General features: G+C 45.4%; 1 protein-coding gene across 1 annotated transcript in view; it reads left to right on the plus strand.

The window, feature by feature from the left end:
• The window catches only part of LEMD3 (LEM domain containing 3), a 40312-nt gene that overhangs the window by 19173 nt on the left and 1556 nt on the right, over positions 1 to 19583 (plus strand). Inside the window, exons 6-10 of the mRNA XM_053254741.1 lie at positions 78 to 226; positions 3775 to 3876; positions 4302 to 4404; positions 4532 to 4710; positions 13245 to 13326. Of these exons, the coding sequence (XP_053110716.1) occupies positions 78 to 226; positions 3775 to 3876; positions 4302 to 4404; positions 4532 to 4710; positions 13245 to 13326 (615 nt within the window). The remainder of the gene's footprint in view (positions 1 to 77; positions 227 to 3774; positions 3877 to 4301; positions 4405 to 4531; positions 4711 to 13244; positions 13327 to 19583) is intronic.

Consider the following 19583-nt stretch of genomic DNA (forward strand, 5'->3'; position numbering starts at 1 on the left):
GAGCATGTGACTCCAAATCAAGGTTTGAAGGATCATCTGAATTGAATCACATCGGGAATATTTTATTTTTCTAATAGGTGTGTTGGCCACAACTCGGATGAGGAGCCCATAATTAACACAACTGATGTAAAATATCTGGTATCAACCAGACCACAGATGTCTTTTACATGTCGTTTTCGACGTGCATTTGTTACTGTAACATGCAAATCACTAATTCTGCTTTTAGGTGAGTGTTTTCCTGCCAGTTCTCTTTGCATATATATGCTGCATGGGAACATGCAAGAGTTATGTTTGCAGACCAGTGCTTAAGGCTTCATGATACTTCTCACATTATTACACTTCAACATAGATCCTTCAACACACTTCAACATAGATCCTTAATCCTGAGTGGTGCCCCGGACCTGTTGCGAGATGTCAGAGTTGGAGAACCACTGGGGAACAATGACCATAGTGTGATCCAATTCAGCATATATGCGAGTGGAGAATTGTCAAGGAAGTCCAACACAGATGTGTTGGACTTCAGAAGAGGAAACTTCTCAAAAATGAGGGGACTGATTAAAAGGAAGCTGAAAGGGAAAGTCAAGAGGGTCAAATTACTCAAGAAAGCATGGAATTTATTTAAAACCACATACTAGAAATTCAGTTGGAATGTATTCCAAGAAGGAGGAAAGGTACCACCAAGTTCAGGAGGATGCAAGCATGGCTAACAAGTAGAGTCAGGGAAACTATAAAATGGAAGAAGAATTCCTTAAGAACATGGAAGTCCTTTCCAAATGAAGAGAACAGGAAGGAACATAAACTCTGGCAAAAGAAATGCAATAAGAGATGCAAAAAGAGAGTTTGAGGAGCATATAGTGTCAAGGGGAATAACATAAACTTCTTTAAATATATCAGAAGTAGAAATTGTGCCAGGGAGACGGTTGGCCCTTAGATGATGAGGGTGTGAGAGGGATTATTAAGAAGGATGAGATTGCAGACAAGCTGAATGAGTTGTTTGCATCTGTCTTCACGGCAGAGGATACTGACCATATTCCCTCTCCAGAATTGAGCTCAGATTTAGAGGCTGAAGAACTGGGCCAATTTGAGGTGACAAGTGAAGGTGTTCTAAACTTGAAAAACTAAAAATTAACAAATCGCCAGGGCCAGAGGGCATCCAACAAAGAGTTCTGAAGGAACTCAAACATGAAATTGCTGATCTAGCAAAAGTATAAAACTTGTCCCTACAATCAAGCTTTGTACTAAAGGACTGGAAAGTAGTCAATGTAACTCCAGTTTTCAAAAAGGAGTCCAGGGGTGATCTGGGAAATTACAGGCTGGTCCCCTAATGGTGCAGTGGGGAAATGACTTGACTAGCAAGCAAGAGGTCACCGGTTCGAATCTCCACTTCACAGATATGGGAAACACCTATATAGGGCAGAAGCGATATAGGAAGATGCTGAAAGGCATAATCTCATACTGCGTGGGAGATGGCAATGATAAAATCCTCCTGTATTCTACCAAAGACAACCACAGGGCTCTGTTGTTGCCAGGAGTCGACACTGACTCGACGGCCCTTTACCTTACCTCACATAACTTCTGTGCCCAATAAATGGATAGAAAGCATACTTAAGAACAACATTGTTAAACATATAGAAGAAAAGGCCTTGTTGAAGTAGCACCAGCATGGCTTCTGCAAGGGCAAGTCTTGCCTCACTAACCTTTTGGATTTCTTTGAGGGTGTCAACGGGCATGTAGATAAAGCTGATCAGGTTGGCATAGTATACTTGGACTTCCAAAAAGCTTTTGACAAAAGTTGCCCACTGCTAAGTAAACTTAGCAGTCATGGGATAAGGGAACAGGTTCATGTGTGGATCAGTAACTGGTTGAAGGACTGGAAACAGAGGGTAGGTGTAAATGGATAGTTTTCCACAATGGAGGGAAGTAGGAAGTGGGGTCCCCCAGGGATTGGTACTGGGACCAGTGCTCATTAACTTGTTCATAAATGATCTAGGAGTTGAGGTAAGCAGTGAAGTGGCTTGATTTGAAGGTGACACTAAACTATTTAGGGTAGTGGTCCACAGTGGATTGTGAGGAGCTCCAAAAGGATCTATCCAAACTGAGGGAGTGGACAACAAAATGGCAAATGTGGTTCAATGTAAGCAAGTGTAAAGTGATGCATGTTGGGGCAAAAAAACCCCAACTTCACATATACACTGATGGGATCTGAACTGTCAGTGACTGACCAGGAGAGAGATATTGGGATCGTGGTGAACAGCTCACTGAAAGTGTCGGCTCAGTGCATGGCAGCTGTGAAAAAGGCTAATTCCATACCAAGAATAATTAGGAAGCGGATTGAAAATAAAACTGCTAATATTATAATGCCCTTATACAAATCTATGATGCAACCACATCTGGAGTGCTGCATACAGCTTTGGTCACCATATCTTAAGAAGGATATTGTAGAACTGCAAAGGGTGCGGAAGAGGGCAACCAAGATCAGGGGCCTGGAACACCTTCCTTATTAGGCTGCAAGGCTACAGCATCCTGGGGCTCTTTACTTTGGGAAAGAGGCAACTAAGGGGAGGCATGATTGAGGTGTATAAAATTATGCATGGAGTGGAGAGGGTAGACAGAAAGAAAATTTTCTCCCTCTCTCACAACACTAGAACCAGGTGTCATCCCATGAAACTGAAGGTTGGGAAATTTAGGACCGACAAGAGGAAGTACTTTTTCACACATCGCTTAATTAATCCATGGAATTCCTTGACGTGGGATGTGGTGATGTCCACCAGCTTGGATGGCTTTAAAAGGGGCTTAGACAAATTCATGGAGGGCAGGTCTATCATGCCTACTAGTCTGGTAATTGTGGGACACCTCCAGCCTCAGAGCCATGATGCCTCCCAATACCAGCTGCAGGATAGAGCAAATGCCCTAATCTCTTGCCTGTGGGCTCCCCAGAGGCATCTGATGGGCCACTGTGTGAAACAGGATGCTGGACGACGACGGATATTTATATACCGCTTTTCAACCAAAGTTCACAAAGCAACTTACAAAGAAAAATACATAGATAAAATGGTCCCCTGTCCCCAAAGGGCTCACAATCTAAAAGAAACATAAAGCAGATACCAGCAACAGCCACTGGAGGGATGCTGTGCTGGGGCTGGATAGGGTCAGTTGCTCTCCTCCTGCTAAATATAAGAGAATCACCACTTTAGAAGGTGTCACTTTGCTCAGATAGCAGGGACCTAGATAGGCCTTGGACCTGATCCAGCAGGGCTGTTCTAATGTTCTATGTTCTTAAAGATATCAAACAATGAAGAAATAGGCAACTACTTTATGGGATAGCCAATGACATCAAAATGCTACTAATGAAAGAACAGCCAGCATCTTTTCTTTATATGACAATATTTGCATTCATTGAGTTATTTATCCAGTTCTGGGTATAAAAGTGCTGAAAGCTCTATGATCTCAATTCATATAAACAATGGTTACTGACCCAATCATATAAAGGGAGTTGATCATCTAAATTTGGTATAAAACAGCAGTAGCAGAAGTACTAACATGGTTTTAAAAGTAAGTATTTCATTAGAAGTAACAGATAAGCTGTAATATTGAATATGACACTAATTTCCATCATGTCATATTTATTTTTTAATCTGTTAAAATATTTTAATTTTTATTCCTCCTGATACATTTTTATCCAGTTTTATAAGCTTTTTTGTTGTTACATATAACATGTTTATACTTCCTAATCAAACACAGTGATCTTTCACTGTTTTCTGTGATTTGACACAGTTGTAGGAATGGTTTGGGGAGTCTTGCGGTATATGAAATACCGGTGGTCTAAGGAGGAGGAGGAGACCAGACAGATGTATGATATGGTTGTAAAAATTATAGGTAAGTTCAAATATATACATTTCCCCTAAAAACTCTTAAATAGTGGCTTGCTCCCATGATACAAGTGACTTCACTTGGGTTGGGTCAGGTGGAGTGGAGGGAAGCATTGAAAGAAGAGCCTTTTTCAAGCTCTGCTTGCAGTCCAGCTACCACCTATTGCCAGCAGTTACACTGCCTCTCTGGAGAAGCTGCATCTTCTTAATTGGTTGTTTGGGCTCTTCAGAGCCGATCAGCTTTTAACTCTCTGATTAACAACAAAGCACCTCTTCATCTCCTACATGGTGCTATTGCGCACACTCATTTTCTCCTACTCCTTGGACTCATAACAAAAGATCATATTAAACACTGTCCTTAAATACTTCTAATCATATTGGATTGTTTTCCATTTGATTTAAAGTATAGCTAACTTAATGCAATGCTTTCAGATGTTTTAAGAAGCCACAGTGAAGCATGCCAGGAAAACAAAGACTTGCAGCCATATATGCCTATTCCACATGTGCGAGATTCTTTGATCCCTCCTCAAGACAGGTATGGACAAATGATTATATTGTTGCATCCGCTTATACTGAGTTACTAGGCTCTTAACACTTATTGGCAGACACGGTGATTTTCCTTTGATAATGGTTTTAAACAATTTCTTGTTCTATATTTAAAGGAAAAAAATGAAGAAAGTTTGGAACAGAGCTGTTGATTTCCTTGCTGCTAATGAATCTAGAGTCCGCACAGAAACACGAAGAATAGGTGGTGCAGACTTCTTGGTTTGGAGATGGATACAGCCATCTGTATTGTGTGACAAAATGTTAGTCATACCGTCCAAAGTATGGCAAGGGCAAGGTATGAAACAGTTTCATTATAGAAGGTTGTTTGATGCATTTCTCCCCCACAATAATCTGCATTTAACTCTTAACTGAAATTTTGAGTAACATTTAGAATAAAGGCCACACTCTTGCAATACTTTTTATTAGGGTCAACCAAAATGACACACAGTTGTGAGCAGCAAGCTTTCAAGTTGACTAGTATTCTTAGTATATCAGACTGGATATTAAGCAAAGCAAAAGAAGGTGGAGAAAGCTTCTTGTAGAGACCCCAAAGCTTGCAGATTCTCAGTCTTAAAATTAGTGCAGGAATAGTTATGCAGATTTAATTGGATTAGCTTAAAAAGGTGCTAAACACAGATTTCAGGATGTGCTATGAATTTCTGGGACAAAGAAACAATAATGGCTACTCTCCCCCCCGCGGGGGCCCCCCTCATCTCCCTAGAAAACAAAAGCTAGCTAGCATTTTGTTTTGTTCCAAGGACAAATTGAAGCACATGGACTTCTTGTAAAGCAGACAACAGATAAGAAACTTGAAAACCTTATTCTCGTCAAATAACATTTTAATAATTGTATGTAATGTTGCTTGAGGCAACTATAATTAGTAGTAATAATTGTACTTTTGCCTTTCTGAAAAAAGTGAATTCATTTCCATCTAGTACATGAATTGTGCACATTCCTTGATAGAAACCCATGACTTGAAGACTGGCTCATTGTGTGGCTACATCACAGAAATCACTTAGTGGGTAACCACACAAAACTTTCTTAAAACATTTTAAACCTCTTATTTCAGAAGGCCTTCAGAAATTTCTCATTGAGATCTTGGTACAAAGACCCTCTTGAACTGCTGCTATTTTGGACTGAGCTGCTGTTTCATTGTTTAGTTGTTTGATTTGTACTGTTATACTGAAGTGTTTGGTTTTTAGTTGCTTGTTTTAATTTCTGAACTGCTGTGAAATATTGGGATGAACAGAGATACTGATGTCACTTAAAATAAAATTGAAAAAATACATTTGAGAGCTACCCTACAACCCCTGCAGAGAGAGAGACAAACTTGAAACATGGCCCAAGAATAAGTTGCTATATCTGATTAACACTAGACACTCATCTCCTTTCAAATCCATCCCTTCCTAACAATTAGATCTGGATAGTGGTTCCAACATCCATAAGGACTGGGTTCTGCGCCTGCGCAGTCAATACTTTGGATAGAATTCTCTAGTTCCTTGCGATGCCCAACTGCCGGCAGCGCGTGGCTGCAGTACTCTTTCCTCGGTTTCTTGCTGACCGCCTAAGCGGTCACATCTTCGGGAAACTTTTGCTACTCAGATAACTGATTAGATATTTACGACTGGCACAGACTTTGACTAACTTTTTCAGACAACCTTCGGCTGAGACGAACTGATTATTATTATTTTTTAAAAAGACAAAGGGAAAACTACTTGGAACGGACGACGGATTAACCTGGCAAAGGACTTGGAACAGACACAGACTACTCTTTGGTGAAGTTTGCGGCCCCAGAAATTTGACTAATTTGGCTTTCCTATGAGTTCAGACAAGGAAAAGCCAATGGAGAAAAACACCTTCAAAAGGTGCCGCGACTGTCGTGGGAAACTCCCATTCACAGACGGGCATGATCTTTGCCTTTTCTGTTTAGGGGAGGCCAATAATCTTTCAAGTTGTTCCGTCTGCTCCACCTTCAATAAGCAGACTCTAAAGAACAGAGCTGCTCGCTTTAAAGTGGCGTTAATGGAACAGGCTTTGCAGCCTAAACATTGGGGGGCTCCGGACTCGAGACCTGCTGTGACGCAGTCTAAAGTCTCGGAGTCAGCGTCATCTAAAGGCGCCATATTGACTGCTTTGGTGGCATCACATACCTCAACGTCGAAGAAAAAATCAGGGAAAACTGCCTTGACGCCGAGCACCTCAGCCTCGAGTGCATCGACTGCGACCATAGTCCAAGCCTTTAAGAAACCGGAGGGGACCCTACTGGTCTTGAAACGGAAGGGCTTGACATCGATGTCCGGGCTGCAAGAGAAGAGGTTAAAAAAGCACAAGGCTAAGGAGGTCGAGACTGGCTCTGAGCACACACCCTCTCCAAAGGGGCTGCAGACCTATTGGAGCCCTCGATGCTGGGCGGCCTCGCTTTCGCCAGCTCCGACACTGAATCAATCTCCTCTGACATTGAGGCACACATCAGCGGGACTGTCAAGACACACGTCAGTAGACCCAGACGCCGCCTTCGACGTCGAAAGCGGCGTCTGCATTGAGAAATACATTAGCAAAACCGTCGACATCGAAGATGGCATTGACGTCGAAAGCAGCTTCTACAACAGAGGTTTCAGCATCGGAAGCGGAAGCGGATCCGAAACTAGCTGAGGCAACGAGTTTGGCGTCGACATCGAGAATAGCCGCGGAACGTTATGTGTGGGTAAGTATAGCGTGGAGGAGGCGTTTGGCGCCGACTTCGACACCGACGCGGGTCCGTATGATACGGTGGTGATAGTTCATGATTCAGAGCTGGAACCCGTACGGGAAGATGAAATAGACGATGAAATAGGCTTAGAAGTTCGACCAGCAGCTCCTGCCGTCGGTGCAGAGGGCACTCTTCACCGTATGGTTCAGTTGGAAGAGTCTACGCCCTCCACTAATACCATTCAGGGACACCCCTCCAATATCAAAAACACCTTCCTTTACATGTCCCTCAACTCCTACGATGGGCCTTCTACCCCAGGGAGGGTGGCACAATACTTGTACCATCTCCCCAGAAGAGTATTCTTTCTTCCAGCTGTGGCTATCTGAGAGAGACCATCTGAATTCACCAAAGCTTATCACCAAGAAACTGAGGAAAGGGGACACCTAACCGCCACTTAAGAGTACTGCAGACACGCGCTGCTGGCAGTTGGGTGTTGCGAGGAGCTAGAGAATTCTATCTGAAGTATGGTCTGCACAGGTGCAGAACCCAGTCCTTATGAATCTATGGAACCACTATCAGTAAGCAACCTGTTTTTCAGCCTTGAAAAAGATGGGCAAGTGTTAGATTAGGTGATAGCTGCTAACTACAGGAACTGAGTGATAAGGCAGACCTGCAGTCACTTAACAGCAGTGTTCTGTCTGTCAGCTGATTTGATTACAAATGTGGTGTTGAAACAAAGTGTGGCCTGTGACTAAGGCACATGTGCCTCCTTGAGAGTTCCAAAGTTGATTGAATAATTATGATTTATTTAAGTCATAAGTGGTTCATTTGAATCTGAATACAGATTATTCAGAAAACCTTAAGCAGGCTTCAACAGATGATGGCAGACTCATTTGTTTGAACCTGGGTCTGCCTTTCTCTTGTATAATGCAGGGGTTTAGTGTGTCTGATTTTCAGGTTAAAAGGGGGTGCATACAAAGAGAACCAAAGCTTACCCGTGCCCTAAACTTACGTCTCCTAAATTCACGTCTAGTATTGGAACTTGGCTGAGGAAAAGGGTCTATGTGAGCTGGTCTGTGGGCAGGAGGAAGGTTTAGCACACCCTGTTTTTCCTTTCCCCTAAAAATTGGAATCCTTCCACATACACATTAATTAATTAGATTTATATACCGCCCTTCCAATACGGCTCAGGGCGGTTCACAACATGATAAAAACAAAAACAAATTAACAATTAAAATCAAACTATTAAAACACAATAAAATCAATAAAACAGCTAAAAGCCCTGAAAATCAGGGCAACAGTTTAAAACAGTTTAAAACAATTAATCATTTAAAACTGGAAGGCCAGGCCAAATAAGTACGTTTTAAGAGCTCTCTTGGACAGCAATGATCTCAGATTACGAATTTCTGCCGGGAGAGCATTCCATAGCCCAGGAGCAGCTACAGAGAAGGCCTGCCTCTGCGTCGCCACCAGACGAACTGGTGGCAACTGGAGACGAAACTCCTCAGATGATCTTAAGGTGCGGTGGGGATCATGTAAAAGAAGGCGCTCTCTTAGATAACTTGGACCTAAGCCGTTCAGGGCTTTAAAGGTAATAACCAGCACTTTGTATTTTGCCTGGAAACATATCAGCAGCCACTGTAGCTGTTTCAAAACAGGCATAATATGGTCTCTCCGGGTTGCCCCAGAGACCAGTCTGGCTGCCGCATTCTGAACTAACTAAAGTTTCCGGACTATGTACAAAGGCAGCCCCACGTAGAGCATATTGCAGTAGTCAAGCTGGGAGGTTACCAGCTGATGCACCACTGTTTTGAGGTCATCCTCTCCGAGGAATGGACGCAGCTGTCGAATCAGCCGAAGCTGATAGAAAGCACTCCTGGCCATGGCCTCCACCTGAGAGACCAGGGTGAGGCCTGGGTCCAGGAGTACTCCCAAGCTGCGCACCTGCTCCTTCTGGGGGAGTGTAACCCCATCCAGCACAGGGAAATCTAACTCATCCCTCAGATTCTGAGCCCCCACAATGAGCACCTCCGTCTTGCTTGGATTCAGCTTTAATTTGTTCTCCCTCATCCAGTCCATTACGGCCTGTAGGCAGGTATTTAGAGAATGAGTGCCATTTCCTGAAGATGAAAAGGAGAAGTAGATTTGGGTGTCATCAGCATACTGATAGCTGATGAGCACCAAATCTCCTGATGACCTCACCTAGCGGTTTCATGTAGATATTAAAAAGCATTGGTGACAGAATGGAGCCCTGGGGGATTCCATATAACAGCTCCCGTTTTGAGGAGCAGCTGTCACCAAGCTCAACCATCTGGAATCTACCCGAGAGATAGGAGCGGAACCACTGCAAAACAGTGCCTCCTATCCCCAACTCCCCCAGACGATCCAGAAGGATACCATGGTCGATGGTATTGAATGCCGCCGAGAGATCCAGAAGAACCATTAGAGTCACACTCCCTCTGTCGATTACCCGGTAAAGGTCATCCATCAGGCCGACCAAGGCTGTCTCAACCCCATATTCAGCCCTAAAGCCAGTTTGAAATGGATCTAGATAATCAGTCTTCTCCAAGACTGCCTTGAGCTGGTCGGCCACCACCCTCTCAATCACCTTGCCCAACCAAGGGAGATTGGAGATTGGCCTGTAACTGTCCATCACTAAGGGATCCAAAGAAGGCTTCTTTAGAAGTGGTCTAATCAATCCCTCCTTCAAACAAGGGGGCACCCTACCCTCCCTCAGTGATGCGTTTATGATATTAACTAGGCCATCTCCAACAATCTCCCTGCTAGATAGAAGCAGCAAAGTCGGGCAAGGATCTAGAGAACAGGTGGTAGGCCTCACAGCCCCAAGCAGCTTGTTCACAGGAGTCACAGATTGAAACTGATCCAATCTAATACTGCAAGAGAGATTGCTGGACACCTCCTCCATAGACCCTGCAAAAACAGTGTAGTCCACATCGGCCCAAATACAGGAGATCTTGTTTGCAAAAAAACCATTAAAGGCATCACAGCAGAATGACCCTAGGGACTGATTTGAAGTAGAAGGAGCAGAAATCAAACTCCTCACAACCCGGGATAGCTCTGCTGAGCGTGAACCTGCAGCCGCAATGTGCGCAGACCAAAAGCTCTTTTTTGCCACACGCACTGCAAACGCATAACTCTTCAGATGGGTGATATGCTGTATCCTATCAGATTCGAACCGAGTTCTGCTCCACTTGCTCTCTAGTCACCTACCCAATAGCTTCAGCCCCCGCAACTCCTCAGTATACCAAGGGGCCATTTTTGCAGCAGGTTGGAAGGGACGCTCAGGAGCAATCATGTTTACTGCCCTGATGAGTTCCCTGTTCCAGGTTCCCACCAGGGCATCGACAGAATCACCAGCCGCACCAACGCCAAATCCTCCAAGGCCTTTTGAAATCCCACTGGGTCCAGCAGCTTTTTCGCATGGACCATCCTAATAGGTCCACCACCCCTGCAGGGGTGGATTGTGGCTGTGAGACCAACCTTAACCAGGTAGTGGTCCGTCCATGACAATGGGGAAACCACTGGACCCCCACCCACGGAACACCCCCCTGATCCAAACAAAAGACCAAATCGAGTGTGTGGCCGGCAACGTGAGTTGGTTCAGAAACTAATTGGGATAGGCCCATAGTTGTCATGGACGCTATGAACTCCTGATAGGCCCATAGTTGTCATGGACGCTATGAACCCCTCCGCACCAGGCAAGCCAGTCCCAAAGTGGATATTGAAGTCCTAGACTTTTAGTGCTGGGGGAGACTCCAACACCAACTCCGCAACTAACTTCGTCAGCTCAGTTAGGGAGTCAGTTGGGCAGCGGGGTGGACGGTACACCAACAGAATCCCCAATCTATCCCTAGTTCCCAGCCGCAAAAATACGCACTCAATATAAGTCAGCTGTCTCACAGGGGCCCTGGTAAGGGAAATAGTATTCTTATGGACCACAGCTACCCCACCCCACCCCGCCCACATCCTCTAGCCTGCTCCACGACAGAGTAACCTGGTGGGAGAAGCTGAGCCCACACAGGACCACTTGCCTCCCCCAACCAGGTCTCAGTTATACAGGCCAGGTCAGCTCCCTCATCCACGATCAAATCGTGGACAGTTTCAGTCTTATTCTGAACTGACCTGGCATTACAGAGGAGCAAGGCCAGACTCTGCGGGTCGTTGGGGCTGCTCCCCGAGGCCTGAGAGTTGACAGCACAGTTGGAAGTGGAAACAGTCACTAAGTTACTAATTTCCCTTCCCCTGTAACGGCCAGCTGCTCTGCCTGCGCCAATTCTTCTATTCCCCACCACAACAGTAATAGCTGCCCCAGAAATGCTGGGCGCACTCCCAGCACCATCCCCCTCAAGAGAGCCCAAACACATCCTTACCCATAAAAGCCTTGGGCGTGCGTCCGTGCCGCCCGTGTCTTTTTCGCCCGTTCTGGGCATGCACGGAGATGGGCGGCCATGTTGGACCCGGCCGCCGGTGGGCGACTGGCCCCGATGGTGGCGGCCGCCGCCACGGGAGACCAGAAGGAGCAGAAGCGGCGGGCGGAGAGTGCGGCCGAGGCGGCGGCGGAGCCGCGGCCTCGGCCAAAGGAGTGCGGGCCAAGGAGGCGGTGGCCGTGGCGGGGCGACTGGCTCCGATGGTGGCGGCCGCCGCCACAAGAAACGGCGGGCGGAGAGAGCGCCCGAGGCGGCGGCGGAGGTGTCGGCCCAAGGAGTGCGCCCGAGGCGGGTGAGGCGGCAGCGGGAACCGCCCCCCCACTAAAGCCCGTTATTACAACGGGCTTACACATACTAGTATTTGATAAAGGCCTGGCACAACCCAACCCCACAGCCCTCAGTCCCACCCTTGAAGGCCCAGCCCCAAAGGCCGGACCCCTTTGGCGGCCTGATGGCTACGCCTTTGGTGAGCCTCCCTGCTTTTAAGCCAACAAGCCCTGAGAGCCACACCTCTCACGTGTAGCTCCCAGAAAAGGCTCCAGGTGGATCTCAGCAGTCTTGGGGCTGGCAACCAGCCAGCTAGAACTTGGCAGCAGACAAGCAGGCTGCTCCCCGTCTGGGCTGGAAGCTCCACAGGAGGCAGAGGGACCAGTTGGTAAGTCCCTGCAGGCAGATGGAATGGCCTTGCAGCTCCTTGTCCCTGCAGGCAGACGGAATAGCCTTGCAGCTCCTTGTCACCTCCCGTGATACAAATCACATTTGTATGTGATTGCAGCAGACTGGGTTTTTAAAAAGGGTCTGTTACCATTGTGTGTAGCAGCATTTCTATGACTTGGAAGTACATATCATTGAACAAAGTGGAGCAAAACTTTTGAGCAAACATAGAGAGAGAGCTGGGCTACACTGTCTACTACTTCCATCCAAAGAGCCACCTATATTAGGCATAGCCATCTTAATTCCTTGCTTCTCCCTAGCTGTTGTCTTAAATACATCCTGCTTCATCCCATTCAGTTTGCCATCTTACTCATTTTCACCCATTCTAATTATTCCTGAAGTTGAGTGCACCATCACTGATACATCAGTACTTTATGTGCTACAGAATATAGGCATATTTGGTATGGGAACTGAGCTCAATAATCAGGCATTGTGTAAACATTGTGCTTTTGTGCAGCCAGTGACATCTGTGCATTTGGCTAGTATTTGCTGTTACTCTAACCACATAAAAGGGTGAATTTGCTTCAGTTACCAAACACAAGTGAGGCAAGCCACACAGAAATATTGCAGCTACATATTGATAGGATCAGGATGTCCATGCAGTATTATGCTACAAGGAACCTTTTCATGCAATACCTTTTAATGTTGTTGACAACTTTATTGTGCATTTCGTGAACGTTTTGCTTTTTATTCATTTACATTTGTTAGAACTTCTATGTTGGGAATGAGAACTCTCATTGCTGTACTCAGAAATAAACTTAGGCATAGACAGCATGAATTCAGAAAAATTGTAGTAGGTACAGTGTTCAAGTTCTACAAGTGATAAGGATTTATTAAAGTTGTGTTGTATTATGGGCAGCACATGTACATAAATTTTGTAAAATGTATAGGAAAAAGATTTAAAAATTTTAATGTTTGAGATAGAATGATACCCTACTTGCCACATTAACACTCTTGTGTGTGGGTTTTTCCTGATAGCATTTCATCTAGATAGAAGAAATTCACCACCAAATAGTTTGACCCCATGCCTAAAGATTCGCAATATGTTTGATCCAGTAATGTAAGTATACTTCTTTTATTCACTGCAAATGGGAAAAAAATGGGTCTAAATACTGTGTCTACATATCATAAAAACAAAGAAGACAAATTTCAAAATTTGATAGTGCTGTTTGCGGGGGGCACTGGGAATCTGGAGTGTAGGGGAAGAACAGAATTACCTCTCTATACTGTATCTTTTTAAAAAAAAAACCTACATGTGATTGTTGCTAGGGATCGATCTCTTTTGGGACTCGTATGCTTGGCTCTAACTCGAGAATTTTACTCTGGACTCTCCCACTTTTAGTCAGAAAAGTGGTCAGAAGCTAGCTCATTGCAGTTGAACCAGAGGGGTCTTTCTCTCTATTCCAGCTGCTCTGTAATAGAGGGAGCCTTCAGAGGTTGCCCAAGGAAGGCCCCCACCTGAGGCCAGGAGCAGTTTGCTGCATCATATTGTCTCACTGGCCCCACTTCACCATCAGCGCACCGCCCAACGGGTCAGAGTGCTTTGAAGCAATCTCCTGGGTGCACTTTGTCTACCTAACAGTTGCACACCCACTGCTACTGTAGCAATAGCATACATTCAGCTTCATTCTCCAGGGTTCCTCACTGCTGATCTATCAGCTGTCACCTAGCCCACCCACCGCTCTCTGTCTGCTGGCTCCCCAGCACCACCACGCTTTTCCGCTTCAACCAGAGAGCGGATGTCTGGCTGCTGCTTTCTCCTCAGCATGGAGATGAAGCAGCCAAGTGCAATGCTGCTCGGGAGCCAGTGATGGGCAAACAAGTGAGGCAATGGATCCTGGAGTGGCAGCACCAAGAGACTCCATGGGGGCAAAACCAGATGCGTGCTGCTGCTATAGCTATAGGTGTTCCGTGGGTGGGGACTCCTGTGATCTCCCCATTGTCATGGACGGACCACCATCTGGTCAAGGTCTGACTCACAGTTGTGTCCCACCTCTGCAGGGGTGAGGGACCTATTAGAATGGTCCGTCCAAAAAGGTTATTGGATCCAGTAGGATTCCAAGAAGCCTTGGAAGGATTTAATGTTGGCCCTGCCGGCGATCTGGTTGATGCCCTGGTGGAGAATTGGAATAATCGGCTCACCAGGGCAGTAGACATGATCGCTCCTAAGCGTCCTCTCCGACCCGCTTCAAAAATGGCTCCTTGGTATACGGAAGATCTACGGGAGCTGAAGTGGCAAGGTAGGCGACTAGAGCGCAAGTGGAGGAAGACTCGACTCGAATCCGACAGATTACGACATAGAGCACATTTAAAGATCTATGCTCTGGCTATACGTTCAGCAAAGAAGTGTTTCTTTTCTGCCCGTATTGCTTCCGCAGGCTCTCGTCCGGCGGAGCTATTCAGGGTTGTGAGGGGTCTAGTAGGGCCCCCTACTCCCCTGAATCCATCTTTGGAACCATCAGTTGCCCGCTGTGATGCTTTTAATGAGTTTTTTGTGGACAAAGTATCTCGTATTCGGGTCGATTTAGACTCCACAGTTATCGCAGTGTCAGATGCAGAGGTATCCAGCAACTCCTCTTGTGTGGTTAGACTGGATCAATTAGACTGGCTTATACTATCTGGCAAGGGGGTTGTTGTGGAGAGCCTGGTGGCAATTATAAATGCCTCTCTGAGGGAGGGCAGGATGCCTCCTTGTTTAAAGGAGGCAATTATTAGACCTATTCTTAAGAAGCCTGCCTTGGACCCCTCAGAGTTTAATAGCTACAGGCCTATCTCCAACCTCCCATGGTTGGGCAAGGTGATTGAGAGGGTGGTGGCCTCCCAGCTCCAGGCGGTCTTGGAGGAAACTGATTATCTAGACCCATTTCAAACTGGTTTTCGGGCAGGCTATGGGGTGGAGACTGCCTTGGTCGGCCTGATGGATGATCTCCAATTGGGAATGGACAGAGGAAGTGTGACTGTCTTGGTCCTTTTGGATCTCTCGGCGGCTTTCGATACTATCGACCATAGTATCCTTCTGGAACGTCTGAGAGTGTTGGGGGTGGGAGGCACTGCTTTGCAGTGGTTCCGCTCCTACCTTTCTGGCAGATTCCAGATGGTGTCGCTTGGAGACTGTTGCTCTTCAAAATCTGAGCTTTTATATGGAGTCCCTCAGGGCTCCATATTGTCTCCAATGCTCTTTAATATCTACATGAAACCGTTGGGAGAGATCATCCAGAGATTTGGTGCTGGGTGTTATCAGTATGCTGATGACACCCAAATCTATTTCTCCATGTCAACATCATCAGGAGAAGGCATATCCTCCCTGAATGCCTGCTTGGAAGCAGTAATGGGATGGATGAGGGATAACAAACTGAGACTGAATCCAGACAAGACGGAGGTACTTATTGTGCGCGGTCGTCACTCGGGAAGCGATATTGATCTACCTGTTCTAGATGGGGTCACACTTCCTCAGAAGGAACAGGTACGCAGTCTGGGAGTGCTTCTGGATCCACACCTCTCCCTGGTTTCCCAGGTTGAGGCAGTGGCCAGAAGCGCTTTCTATCAGCTTCGGTTGATACGCCAGCTGCATCCATTTCTTGAAGTTCATGATCTCAAAACAGTAGTACACTTGCTGGTAACCTCCAGACTTGATTACTGCAATGCGCTCTATGTGGGGCTGCCTTTGTACGTAGTCCGGAAACTACAATTAGTACAAAATGCGGCAGCCAGGTTGGTCTCCGGGTCATCTCGAAGAGACCATATTACTCCTATATTACAGGAGTTGCACTGGCTGCCGATAGGTTTCCGGGCAAAATACAAAGTGCTGGTTATAACCTATAAAGCCCTAAACAGCTTAGGCCCACGGTATTTAAGAGAGCGTCTTCTTCTGCATGTTCCCCATCGTCCACTACGTTCATCAGGGGAGGCTCGTCTGTGGCTACCTTCATGTCGTTTGGTGGCCACCCAGGTACGGGCCTTCTTTGTTGTCGCCCCGAGACTTTGGAACGCACTTCCTGTGAGAATAAGAGTCTCCCCATCTCTAGTGGCTTTTAAAAGGGATTTAAAGACTCATCTTTTTACCCAAGCTTTTTAACTGTTTAACTTTTTAACTTTTAACTTTTTAAACTTTTGATTGTTTATTATTTGTTTTAAATTGTTTTTAGTATTTGTTGTTGTGAACCGCCCTGAGACCTTGGGTTAGGGCGGTATAGAAATGTGTTAAATAAATAATAAATAAATAAATAAATATAGCAGCAGTGGGCGAGCAACTGGCAAGTAGGCAAAGTGCACCCAAGAGAGTGAGGTTGGGGGGAGCCAGCATTGGCATATAGTGGGTAGCATTATGCAGGACTGTGGTGAGGGCAGCCAAAGCACACCCTGGGAGAAGGAGGAAGGAAATGGTACACTAGCAGTGGAAAGGGAGAGCTGTGGCAGCAGACCAGCTGCAGGCAGGTGGGGCTGGGATGCCTGCTCTTGCCGCCTGTGGTGCACTTTCACCTCAGACCATTGCCTCATGAAAGGTGCCCTTGAGGGCCTTGGGTAGAATAAATGAGAAACAGCTCCAGGCTGGGCTACATGCTTCTGTTTAGGGAGTTTAACCACTGCCACTTCTTCATTTAACCGCCCTGAGCCACTTTGGAAGGGCAGTATACAAATCAAATCTAATTAATTAATTAATTAATTTGAGCCCTCTTGCTGGAAAAGAGATGCTGCTCTTGGAGCTAAGGATATTAATCCTACCAGGAGTCTGAAAGGCATCTCTGTTCTATAAGTTGAGAAATAATGGAGTTTCTAGACACATAGCAAAGTAGGGCTAAATTAGGACTGGCACTCTGCTATGCTTCTCCTTGCAAGCTCTTTAGCGTCAATCTATCCTGCCTGACTCTGTATCCCAAGTCCTGTTGTCTTCACTGTGGAGGAGCATATGCTATCTTGACCTCTTCTAGTTGTCCTGAATATTAATAACATGGACCCCTAGAATTTTACTAAAAGGATAACCAGTTTGTGTGTTTCTGGCCTTTATGACTATATCAAACTACATTATGCTGAGTCAGATCTTGGTTGTTCTTGTTCTATATTGTCTACACTGGCTGGAAGTGGCTCTCACATACTGATACTTCCCAATCCTGCTACTTTATCTCCTTTACCCTGGAGATAGCCGAGATTAAACCTGAGACCTTTTGGCATGCATGTGTTCTACCACTGAACTAAACCCCTCCATGGCCCCTGATGTAAGCAGGTCCACTTCCATATATAAGTTCTGTTAATGAAACTTTTCCGGAGTGCTGGCTTAAACACTCCCATTGGGCTTTTGGGTTAATGTGGGGCATCAGCATGACTATATGGAACATTTTATTACAGTATCAATTTGTGCAAAGTTTTGGTCTGGAAATGATGAGAAGACAGAAATATGGTACAGTCAGATTTCTTTAGGGATAATTGGGGTACAGGAAAATAAAAACATTGATTAGGCAAGGTGAGGAGACAATAAAATATTAACTAACAGTATTAACTAGAGTCTTACGTAGAGGAGTTCTAGCTTAAGTTCCAAATTGTCAATGAATTAGCTTAAGGCTTTACTTGAGAAAGGACCCAGATATAGACTTAAAGATGAGAGAGAAGGGAGCAAGGATATTCATAAGGGATAGACGGTTAGTATTACTGGTCCCAATCTGTTGATCGGTCGGGTGCACAGGTAGATTTCCTTGCAGGGGCAAAGTAGAAAGTCAGGAAAAAGAAGCAAGCAGCGCAGCATGATGACTCACAGGCTAGGAAACCAGGATAGGTCCAGGGTCATTCTCTGTGGTGTTTCCCCCCTTTGTCTTTTGTTTTTCCTCCTCCTGACCTTTTTCTTTTCCTCCTCCTCCTGGCTCGGGTCAGGAATAAAAGGTAAAGTTGTGCCGTTGGTGTCACTCCAGGCAACTACAGAGCCATGTGGTTTTCTTTGGTAGAATACAGGAGAGGTTTACCAGTACAAATAGGCAAAATCATGCCCTGGAGCAATGCAGAGGGTGATTGAAACGCACATGTAACAAAGAAGTTCATGTTTGCATGAACCAATAAAGTGGGTGTGATCTTTAAGAATAAAAAGATGGAAAGGCTGGTGGAGAGGTATGTGTGGAGTACTGGATGAGTGAACGCAAAAGCTTTATCTGAGACTGGGACATCTCTTCCGTGTGTGTGTGTGTGTGTGTGTGTGTGTGTGTGTGTGTGTGTGTGTGTTACTGTTAATAATCCTACCTCTGGGTCCTTGCCTGCTCATCAATGTTGTGATAGGAGGCAGGGGGAGTGCCATGCTTATCTGGGTAGTTGTAGGAGTAATTAGCGAGGCTAATCCCATTGCAAAGGGAGTTAGCTATTTCTCTTATAAAGGTCCCTTTCACCCGGGTCTGCTTGCTAGCTTCCTCCTTTTTGCAAGAGAGGCCATGGGGGTCTCCCTAAGTCATTTGTTCTTCAGACTTTGGGCATTGTTGCCCCATGTTTGCTTGTGCCAAGCGACCAGATTGCATAGATTGTCAAATATGGGCATGTGTAGAGTTCATGATCCTGTGAGCTCTGTTATCTGAGATGGAGGTTGCAAGCCTGCAACTCCAATTCACAGAGAGGGGTGCCATTTGCAGCCCTAAAACAATCTGTTTTGGTAACAGTACCACTGTTTAGTATCACTACCCAAACAAGAGAAAAGAGGCTTTATGCAGGGAGGAAAAAGTTGTTATAAAAGAAGAGTAGCAACTTCGTGTAACAAAGTAATGAGGCCAACTTGGTGATGTCTAAAAAGCCTCAATAATGAAGAGAGAGAAAATCTGGCCACTGGGTTAGGCCATCTAACTACATCTTGATATGTTATATATTTTTTGACTGCTGAGCTGTTCAAATTATCTTATTAGTTAGGTTAAATTAATACTATTGTTTTGAATGGAGTTCTGTTTTAGCTAGGATAGTTAATAGAGAAACTGTAGTGTTCTCAAGATATGGTACTCTGCAATATAGGACATCAAAAGAAAGTTCCCTTTTTGTACTCTTAGTGTTACAGATTCTTCATTAGCTTGACACAGACTAAATACTGTTCTCATTTTCAGATACATTCATATAGACTCAATGAGGGAAATATTGGGTCCCAAGAAAGTTGGTACTTATGGGCTGGCGCTCTCGCACTCTTGCTCTCGCGTGCGCTCTCTCTTTCTTTCTCTCTCACACAGTTGCTAGCTATTCCCCCTCTCCTCAAACCAGCCAAACTATTCCCCTCTCGTAGTCTGGACTCTGCAGGGTTATCTCAAAGTCCTCACTTTAAATTCAAGTTCCTATGTAGGAAATGGTTTATTACTGCAAATTGCT

Source organism: Hemicordylus capensis, chromosome 5, assembly GCF_027244095.1.
Source record: "Hemicordylus capensis ecotype Gifberg chromosome 5, rHemCap1.1.pri, whole genome shotgun sequence".
NCBI lineage: Eukaryota > Metazoa > Chordata > Lepidosauria > Squamata > Cordylidae > Hemicordylus > Hemicordylus capensis.